The 11,121-nt window shown below is 34.4% G+C and overlaps 1 protein-coding gene across 1 annotated transcript; it reads left to right on the forward strand.

Annotated features, from left to right (window-relative positions):
* The first annotated feature begins 1,129 nt into the window (after window positions 1-1,129).
* Window positions 1,130-8,773, forward strand: gpatch11 (G patch domain containing 11). The gene is made up of 8 exons (XM_053503042.1): window positions 1,130-1,233; window positions 3,059-3,285; window positions 4,184-4,225; window positions 4,326-4,446; window positions 7,892-7,982; window positions 8,110-8,217; window positions 8,323-8,404; window positions 8,475-8,773. The coding sequence occupies exons 1-8, from the start codon at window positions 1,187-1,189 to the stop codon at window positions 8,531-8,533; spliced, it is 777 nt and encodes a 258-aa protein (XP_053359017.1). The 5' UTR covers window positions 1,130-1,186; the 3' UTR covers window positions 8,534-8,773.
* Window positions 8,774-11,121: the final 2,348 nt, after the last annotated feature.

The following is an 11,121-nucleotide window of genomic DNA, read 5'->3' on the forward strand; positions in this document are numbered from 1 at the left end:
GTGCAGCACAGTTGCACAAGTGTGCAGCGCAAAAAAAAACAAATGTCTCTGGATAGATTTTCAGTGAAATCAGCTGCCACATTTGGATCAGAGGCCAAGAAACAAAAAAAAGAAAGAAAAACCCTAAAGGACAATTACCCATCTTCCTCTCCTCATTTTCTTCACGTTAGCAAGCCCTCTAAGTTGTTGTTGTTGTTGGTCTTTCGCACAGGTGCCTGCTTGGCACAGGTTTTACGCCAGATGCCCTTCCTGACGCAACCCCCCCTCCCCATTTTATCCGGGCTTGGGATCGGCACTAAGTAAGGTGTGTAAACTATACAGGTCCATGTAAAAATTAAGTGCTCTCTCCTGTAGAGTTTGAATTTATATTCAGTGCTGTATTAAATTGTGTATAATTAAGGCTTTTTAATACTTTTTAAAAATATTTTGTGATGGTAGGCCATTCTTGCATAACCAGTGCTTGGGTTTTGTCATTTGTGGGTTTTTGTTACCCAACTACAGCAAAACAAAACTAGAGTTAAAATTCACCTCATAAAAGCAGAGCAAAAAGCCGGTCCCCCACAAAAAAAAGTTTAAACTGTCTAAATTTGCTTAAATTCGCCACAAACTTGCATTTAGTCTCTTTATGATTTAATGTGCCCTATACATATATATATATATATATATATATATATATATATATATATATATGCTCAATGTATTTATGAATAATGTAAGATAAGAAGTCTTACTGTTTAAAAAAATGGAATTTTGTTCATTGTTTTATTATTCTGTGTTTGGTTTAATTAAAAACGTATAGTGAACACATGCTCGCTATTCTACTAGTTCTTTACACAAGTACTTAAATGCATTTTGATGTGCACCCCAGTTAGAGCACTGGTAATCTGGATTTGGTAATACTAAAAAGTTTCTATCTGGATTAATGGATCAGGGTGATCCCAGCCAATATTGCTTTGAACAACCATCACAAAATTAAAATGTATTACATTTTAAATTCTCAATTACTCAATTTTTACGCTTCTATAATTTCACATTTTGGGACCACCTATTATTATTATTATTATTATTATTATCGTGGCGGTGGCGTTCTTGTCGTGGACCTTTATTTTGAAAACGTCCAACGGAAATCTACCCGGAAGTTAAAGTTGTTGTTCTTTTTGTCCCTGACGATAAGAAATCGAGAAGAATGTCGGAAGATGAAGATTATATGTCTGATGCTTTTCTTAACTCCTTGTAAGTTCTTTTGGAATTTTAGTGATCTCTCTGTAGCTAATGACCTTACAGTCATTACAGTCATGCATAGCTCCTAGACGTGTAACAATACGCTTCGGTTATAATACAATTCGATTTACAGTGTACTTAAAATTCGAATGGGGCGGCCGTTAATATACTTTACAGTCGCCTGCTGAAGTAGACACTATTATATGTGTGGGAACCACTGGAATGCGTCACAGCGAACACACTCTTAAATTAAAAGACACACACACACACACACACACACAAATTTATGCATGAAATATGCAGGATGCACATGAAAAATTATCACTGAATATATAATGGTGTTATATATGTATTTCTCGGTCATTAGCTATGCAAACGTTTTACTTTTTCTTTTATTTATAGAAAACTAAAGTCAAAAGCTGCTAAAAACAGAAGTTTAGTATATGTCATACAAGTTCACCAAACCGTAAAAGCTAATATTTTTAAATGTGTAATATTTATTAATTTGTTTGTTTTCAATTATTATATTTGAAAAATAATGAGGTCTGTAGTAGCACCTAGGCCTTAATTTTACTTAAAAATTGTCTAAATCCCAGTTTAGCTAATTAAACGGGGTTCGGTAGCCATATAGCCTACAGTATGGATGCAGGTTGTGATTCAGAGCTTGGTTCCCAGTGTGCCCTCTATATATATTTTAAGTTATTTTGTTGTGCAGATTTTTTTCAAACATACAGGCATATTTAATGCAGGTTTAAGTGGAAAACTGATTCCAAAGAATCACACATTACCACGTTTCTTTTTCTTTTTTGTATTCCGCAGATACGGCTCGACTGCGGCTCTACAAACATTCGTAGATGCGAACAAATCTCGAAAGTAGCTCATGTGTATTGTACAAAAATAGATACCAGAAACCAGATACCAGTATTTACAATTATATACAGTGGAACCTTGGATTATGAGCATAATTCTTTTCGGAAGTGGGTTAATATTCCAAAGCACATTTTTTCATAAGAAATAATGGAAACTCAAATTATTCGTTCCACAGCCCAAAAAAATAAATACATAAAAATAATGAATAACAAAATATAAAGTAAAAATAAAACAAATTAACCTGCACTTTACCTTTAAAAACAGTAAAAATAAATCCCGACAGATAAGTGTTTCCGTTTATGCGCGCAGACGTCCTGTGTGTGCGTGTGTGTGAAGCTAAAGTAAGAGTCAGCTTGTCGTTATGTGTACACACTAAAGGCGAGAGAGAGTGTGGGAACCGGCACGGTGTCAAATTACGTGCGCGCACACATAACGCACACACTCAAGGACAGGGAGAGATTTTTAACCTTTAATGAGACTTTCTTTTGCTTTACACTCGCATGTCTGTTATCAGAAACAGTACATGCGTACAGTACTTGCTTTCAAACAAACCAAAAAAAAAAAAAAAAAAAAATATATATATATATATATATATATATATATATATATACATATGTTTTACACACACACAAATGTGTTCACAGTGTTATAGTAAACAGTACACGCGTGCAAGGATGTTGACTCACTGTTGTCTTCCTGAACTGCCTTTAAATAAGGTCACCTAATCCCTTTGTGGCACTGGGATTCCCCTCGCAATTTGGAGGTGCAGTCACGCGAGTAGAATTTGACACCAAAACACAGTTTTTTTGTTTTTTTTTCATAAATGCTTTAAATTGTAAATTTTTGTCAATGGTGTATAAGACGTATTTGTCAGACTTTCAAACGAATCTGACTTACATATGTGCTCCTGGAACAGAACTCGTTTGTAAGTCAGGGACTTACTGTATGATTATCATTAATGTTTTAGAGTGGACATTCGGCCTGGAATGCCATTGGTGAAGCGTGCAAAGGATACTCTAAGACAAGAGACTTTGCACAAAGAAAAAAGTATTCTTAACCAGCAGAAAAGCTACAAGGAACAAGAAAAGAAAAGACGAGATGCTGCTCTGCAGAGCTCTCTAAGCTGTGAAAATAAAGGCTTTGCATTGCTGCAGAAAATGGGCTACGCTGCAGGACAAGGTCTTGGAAAAAAAGGTCAGTACTGATACAATAATAATAATAATAAATATAGTTGCAACCAACAATGATGGGCCCAAGCACCCTGTGCCATCGCCACACTGGGGCCACCGCACAACCTGTGTGTTATTTAAGTGTGTTAAGACCTCAAAATGCAATCGCCATCTGGTTGCACCGCACAACTTGCACACGTCACACTATACAGGGCTAATGTCAGTTTGGGCCCTAAATATTTGTTGAGTGCGTTTGTGTGTGCGTGTTAGGGTTAATGTGTGTGAGAGAGGTGTGTTTGTGTGTGTGTTGTGTGGATGTGTCAGTCTGTGTGACGAGTAAATGTATTTGTGCAGGTTTGTGTGTGTGGTGTGTGTCTGTATATTAACATTTGTGATGTGTGTGTGAGACATGTGACTTGTTAGTGTGTGTGGGTGTGTGTTTCTGCATGGTGATGATCCTATAAATTTCCTAGGAAGAATATATTAAAATCCATTGGGTGCATTTTTAAAAACAACCCAAAATAACCGGCCTCCTGTTGAGTTGAGCTGGTTTAATGACCTTTAAATGTGTACAGAATTTTGTGTACCTACGTGAAAGTGTGAATGAGCTATGTAGTAAAATCTTGTGTGGGGGTCCCTAAACCCACCACGCGACTCGCAGGCATCCTAATGGCAGCAGATTCCAACTTGTCTGCCAATTTTCATGAATTTTTGAGCATGTTAAGACCCCCAAAAAGCCCAAAAGGGTGGAAAAAATCCTTAGAAAAACAAGAGGGTTCTGCACCCTATAGTGCTTGAGCCCTAAATAAATAAATAATCCTTAGGAATATACTTTTTTACAGTCAATGTTTCCTGTATAAATAGTAACATTTCCCCTACCCTGTATTAAAAATTTTGAGTGCTAAACGGTTCATATCTTGCAGGTACTGGACGAGTTGAACCACTACCCATCAACATAAAAAATGGTAAGTGCAATTTTTAATATCCAGTTCATAATGCTACTAATGCTTATTTGAAACAGATAAATGAACTGTGCTCTAACATATTAACATGTATATTTATTAGATAGAGGGGGAATTGGAATGGAAAAACTAAGAAAAAAGAAGGCAGAAGAGAGGTTGAAAAAATACAGAAAACAACTACAGGTGAAGCAGCATATGGAGAAGAGGTCTCTTGAGGATTTCAGGTTTGGAAATAGACATTCTCAGTATATCATTTCTTGTTTGCACTATTATAATAAATTATAGCTCATTATTTTTAAGAGTTATCAGAAGATTATTGGATACCGGATGCCAGATAATCAAGGTGCTTAACTTTAAATCTAGGCACATAATTTTTATTCCATAAGTACTTAAATAAATGTAGACGGAAACAAACAAATAAAATCACAATGAGCATTTCCAAATTACTATTTTGAAAAAGTAAATAAAAATGGTTATTTTTATAAATAAGCTAAAACACTGTGAATTACTCTATAATTGAAAAAGAAGTTCTAAAATCCTTAAATCTAAAACTATGTACTAACTTATTTAAAAGACAGGTTGTCTTTAACCAAAAATGATTTCTAGTTTTTGTTATGTTTCTTAGCCAGAGACATTATCAGAAAACAATAAAGAGTATGGATACATACAGGTAATACTCAACTGGAATTAAATGTTTTACCTCTGCATCTCACGGCAACAGCATTTGTGTTTTCGATTTCTGGCTTTACCGCTGAGTGGCGCTATATGACTATAGACTGACGCCTTAGGCCCTAGTTCATTCTTTCAAATTTCAATTGAAAGAAATCATATTAGGATCCAATTCAAGCAAAGTAAACGGTAATACAGTGAGCCATTAGATTTTATCATGTAATTAGAATTTATCATGTAATTAGAAAAGTTATGCGTGTAAGGTTTTGTGTCATCTTATACTTTGTGTTTTTTAAATTTGTAGTAGATTCATTAACCGAAATGAATGAAACTAAATTACCTTAAAATTTAAACATTGTCAGGACATTCTACTGTGCCAGCAGATGTTTTTTTTTTTTTTTTTTTTGCGTTATTATAAAAATGAAATGCAGTAGGCTGTTATGATCATCATAATTAACAAAACCTTATGAAATACAAGTGAAACATCAAACAAATTTACAATCACAGTGCCAAAATTACAGTAGAAATTTAGAATTTAAATTAAATATGGGTGTTTCTTATTTGCATCGAATCTAAGCAAAGTAAATGTTTACACAGTGAGCTTTATACTTTATCATGTGTAATACCCGTAGCCAGAAAACAGACTCTACTGGGTGTTCATCAGAAAAAGTGGGTGTACCACAGTCAATGTCAGATTAATGTGCAAAATATATATTATATATATATTTTTATATATAATTAAACTACATAAGCTACATAGCCTTCATAAGACTCTACTTTTATTTAAGTGCACTCACAATGACAACAAAACGTTATGTTTTTGTAAAATAATAAAAGCAAACAGGGTGCACGTTTCTTTATTGGTTTCGGTCGCGTCAGAAAATTAACCAAAACTCTGTGTATACTTGCCTTACAGACGTAAATTTATACTTATAGAAAGTGAAATGTATGCTTTTATATAAACTAATGGAAAACAAATTTCAGGTTATGTACACTGAACAAATATAAACACAACACTTTTATTTTTGCTCCCATTTTTTATGAGCTGAACTCAAAGATCTGTAACATTTTCTACATACACAAAAGACCCATTACTCGTAAATATTGTTCACAAATCTGTCTAAATCTGTTAGTGAGCACTTTTCCTTTGCCGAAATAATCCATCCCACCTCACAGGTGTGGAATATCAAGGTGCTGATTAGACAGCATGAATATTCCACAGGTGTGCCTTAGACTGCCCACAATAAAAGGCTATTTTAAAATGTGCAGTGTGATCACACAGCACAATGCCACAGATGTCACAACCTTTGAGGGACCGTGCAATTGGCATGCTGACTGCAGGAATGTCTACCAGAGCTGTTGCCCATGAAATGAATGTTAATTTCTCTACCATAAGCTGTCTCCAAAGGCGTTTTATGACACAGGTGCATTTTATTGATGGCATTGTGAATGCACAGAGATATCGTGACGAGATCCTGAGGCCCATTGTTGTGCCATTCCTCCACGACCATTACCTCATGTTGCAGCATGATAATGCATGGCCCCATATTGCAAGGATCTGTACACAATTCCTAGAACCTAAAAACATCCAAGTTATTGCATGGCTAGGATTCTCACCAGACATGTCATCCATTGAGCATTGGCATATACAACAGCGTGTTCCAATTCCTGGCAATATTCAGCAACTTCGCACAGCTATTGAAGAGGAGCTTGTGAGGTGGGATGGATTATCTTGGCAAAGGAGAAGTGCTCACTAACACAGATTTAGACAGATTTGTGAACAATGTTTGAAAGTAATGGGTCTTTTGTGTATGTAGAAAATGTTACAGATCTTTAAGTTCAGCTCATGTAAAATAGGAGCAAAAATAAAAGTGTGGCGTTTATACTTTTTTTCAGTGTAATTCATATGAAATGTGAATATAGGCACATTCACTGCTGCGGAGATGACGAGATGATAATTACCTTCATCGCTACAGCCGAAAACAAAGAAATCACTAATTCATCAATGCGTTATTAAAATAATATATTATACTGTAAACTATTATACCAAAGATTACCATTTAGAAATACCCCAAAAACATCACAGTATTTTTCAGAATTTTTTTCCGAGGTGAGGCTGCGTTGGGCGGGGTACATGAGCGCAAAGGGCCACAGGGTTGCCTGGAGCTCATATGTTCGAAATTGCTGGGGCAATTGCTAGGGCAATTTTTTAAATAGACGCTATCTTTAATAACTGATAGAGGTTTTAAGCTGTACACCCATGCAATCTCCCCTAAACAACTCTTAAAACTACACTTTGTGACACAATAACAGTAATATTTCGAACATTGAACTTGAACGTCTGTCCAAACAACATTTAACCAATGTTTGTTTTTTTGATTATTATACAATTAAATAGCTTTGGTTCAGATTTTTTATTTTTGTTGTATAAAGTTTTTAGATGTGAAAATTACAATCACTGTAGTATTTCTTTAATACAACATATTGTTAAGACTTTATGACTTAATTATACAGTATTTAAAACTGCGGCGAGTAAAAAATGTCACTTTGCGCCACCTGGCTGTCATTTCACTAATGACTTTAAAATGCAACTGATTTATTTTGGCTGCTGCTGTTTTTCCACGGCGGTGAGCGCGACGGTAATAGGCATTCTTGTTGTCTACTTACTGTAATATGAGTTTTTTTAATGACTTAAGTTCTAATTATATTTAAAAACTGCGTTGGATAAAAATGTCATGACACAAAACGCGATTGATTTACCCTTTCCAGCAATTATCCTTGAACATTTGCTTATTTTCTTACGATAATCAGTGCTTCTGAATATCGTTATAATAATAATTATAATAATAGTTATTATTAATAATAAATAATAGTTATTAGGATGCCCTAATAACTGGCCCTAATAAATGGGTCTGAGAACATTGTGGCATTTTACTTTTCAGGGGACAATGCTGTGTCAAATGTAACCAATATTAATTTAATCCACTATATTAATTACAGAGAGCGCAAAAGAATTGAAAGAGAAAAGCATGAAACGGAAGGAGACCTAAGGAAGAGTCAGTGGGCCTGTGAACAGCTGGACAGACAAAAGGTCTTAACAAAAGAAAATATATGAAGATATTTTGCCCCTCTCCCAAATGTCCCCATCTATGTCTCTTTGTGATCTATTGAAGTGGTTTTTTTTGTTTGTTTTTTTGCTATTTTGTGTTCCTGGTTAGGGAATCGTGCCAAGTCACAGTTGGTACTGGCCTGAAGTAATAGGGAATGAAGAAGCTCCCAAGAATGAATCCAACACTGAAGAGATTAAAGACAATACAGAATTAACTGTAAAAATAAATACATAAATAAAAATAAGCAAAAATATGACAAAGATATTGGCTGATAATATTAACTGTTATAATGTTTTCTATATTTTATCTTTGCATATTCAGTCATTACTGAAGCTGCAGTCCATCACTTCATACCTGAAGAGAGTGCATTTTTACTGCATATGGTGTGGGACAGCATATAGTGGTAAGTAATTCAGTTCATTGCTTTGGACTCATAACGCATAACAATTTAACTGACTTTTTTCACTTTACAGATGAGGAGGATCTGAACAGAAATTGTCCAGGTGATACAGCATCAAACCATAATGAGTAATGCAAGAACCATGAAAAAAAGATTGCCCCTGTTTTTAGATTTTTTTGTTTGTTTGTTTGTTTCATGTTATTTTGTATACATATATTTAATTCCCTTCTAACTTTTTGACAATTACATCATGTTTTTGGTTGGGTAACTTGGGTACTGTATGTTTTATTTTTAAATGCCCTTCTGAAGTTGTTTTAGGCTTGTAATTTTTGGTTATTTTACATACTTTAATTAAAATGTCTACTTAATATATTTTGCTTGTGTTTTCTTGCCTTTCTTTTCTTACAGTTTAGGCTAGGTGCACTAGCCAGTTTCACAGGGAAACAATATAAAATAGTGACAGTAATTACTGATAATGCAAATTTTTCCCCAGTTTAACTTTTATTTAAGCAGTTCAAGCAGCACAATCCCAACAAATTAGTTATATGAGACAAATTAATAAAGCAAAAATTGTACTGTAAATGCATCTTAATACATATTACATATGTTACTTAGTACATATTAATACATATGAGCACTATGGAAAAATACATTGACCTTATTTAAATTTTAAAATGTAATTCTTCCTGCACTGATTTTTGACAGCTCTTTTACCCATAACTGGTGCAGTAAATACAGTAGCTTCTCATTTCTTAAACAACAATTCTGGAAGATATTCTGTGGTTGTGAAAATATATACTATAGTGTTTCAGAAGGGTCAAAATATTGGCCTCCTTTAAGCAAAGAAAACAACTAAGAAGATTGCTGTAATTGGGTTAAGGACTGTCCAGCGCACTAAAACAAATACTTAAGGTTATTGCTGCTTAAGGTGAGTCTACAAGCTTTAAATCAGGGCGGGTACGTAGTAGTACACGCATATTTTTAATTTTTGGCTTAATATTTGTTAAATAAATAATTGCATATTGAAAAAAGTTATATAATATTGTTTGTGTGAGTTTGTATTTGCCTAATAATAAGACCGCTATGGTCAGATGATGTGCTCGTATCTTCTGGTTCTAGTTAGGACTCTCGCTGCTGCATTCTGAACTAACTGAAGCTTGTTTATGCACCTAGTTAAACAATCAGAAAGTAAGGCGTTACAATAGTCCAACCTAGAGGTAATAGAAGCATGTACTAGTTTTTCTACATCGTTTAGTAATACAGTGGAATTTTGGATTACAAGCATAATTTGTTCCGGAAGTGGCCTCTATTCAAAAACCAATTCGTAAACCAAAGCTAATTTTCCCATAGGAAATAATAGAAAATTCTAATAATTCATTTCACAGCCCAATAAATTAAATACATTAAAATAATTAACACAAAAACTTAAATAAAAAGAAAACAAATTAACCTGCGTTTTACCTTTAAAGGAAAAAAACAAACGAAACAAAAAAAAAGTTATTTGGTTCTGAGTACAAAAAAAAGGGAAAAGAAAACAAACCCAATTAAATAAGAAGTATCAAAATCAAACTATGAATGTATATGAAAAAAACGAAGGAAGGGCCCCCACACCTGTTAAAATTTTAAGTCTGAATAACGGATTGAGTAGAGGATCTTCTCCAGGGACAAACAGGACATGATATCTCTGAGCCACTGGGCATGAGTGGGTGACGTAGCATCCTTCCACTTGAATAAAAGAGAACGCCTGGCCAGGAGTGTTGCAAAAGATAATAAAGACTGTTAAGCTGGAGTTAGATGCACATCTTCCTCTCCAGTGATACCAAAAAGAGCAATCAGAAGATCTGGTTCAATGTTGCATTTCAATATGTATGACAAGGTTTTAAAAAAGCATCCCTCCAGACTTTTTCCAAATTCGGGCATGTCCAGTGCATTCAAATTCAAATTTTATTTGTCACATACACAGTCATACACAGTACGATATGCAGTGAAAAATAGAAGACTATGAATAGTAATAATAAAAAAAAAAATTAAAATTAAAATAAAGGGTAAATAAAACTGGGAAAGAATAAAATAAAATATAAAAAATAAAGTTAAAAAAAATAACTCTACAACAAAAATACACAATATAGAAAATGTTTGAAGAATGTATGAAGAAATATAGAACAATAAGAGCAGCTGAACGGGTAGGTATATATTTATGTAATTTTTGTGTGGAATGGAGTTAGAATAAATGGTAATAAAAGAATGGTAATGTCCAGCGTTTGTGCAATCCACATATTTAAAGTGTCTTGTGCAGTGCAAATATGCTTAAAAGTGATTTATTTAAAGTGACTTGTGACAGAGTGATATGATGACCACAAAGTGTAGTTGTGCAGTTGCCACTAGTGTAAACGAATGTCCAGAATGTCCAGTGTGTGTGTAAAAACCATATGTGTGGGTCAGTACTGTGTGGTGATTGAGAGACCGTATCGCCTGCGGGAAGAAGCTCCTCCTCAGTCTCTCTGTGTTGGCCTTCAGGGAGCGGAATCGCTTTCCTGACCTCAACAGAAAGAACAGTCCATTGTTGGGATGGCTGAGGTCCTTCACAATCTAAATCATATACATATGAATAAGAGATGACCTGCGCTTTTACATTTATCACAACAAGGATCAACGTCTGGGTAAAAACGGGAAAGTTTAAGTTTGTAGAAATTAGCCCTGTGTACAACCTTAAACTGTAA

Source organism: Clarias gariepinus, chromosome 8 (genome assembly GCF_024256425.1).
Source record: "Clarias gariepinus isolate MV-2021 ecotype Netherlands chromosome 8, CGAR_prim_01v2, whole genome shotgun sequence".
Lineage (NCBI taxonomy): Eukaryota > Metazoa > Chordata > Actinopteri > Siluriformes > Clariidae > Clarias > Clarias gariepinus.

Coding starts and splice junctions, on each gene's coding strand:
- gpatch11 (XM_053503042.1), top strand. CDS start 1,187: ATGTCGGAAGATGAAGATTATATGTCTGATGCTTTTCTTAACTCCTT. Junction 1,234..3,058: donor GATGCTTTTCTTAACTCCTT/GTAAGTTCTTTT, acceptor TTAATGTTTTAG/AGTGGACATTCGGCCTGGAA. Junction 7,983..8,109: donor AACAGCTGGACAGACAAAAG/GTCTTAACAAAA, acceptor GTTCCTGGTTAG/GGAATCGTGCCAAGTCACAG.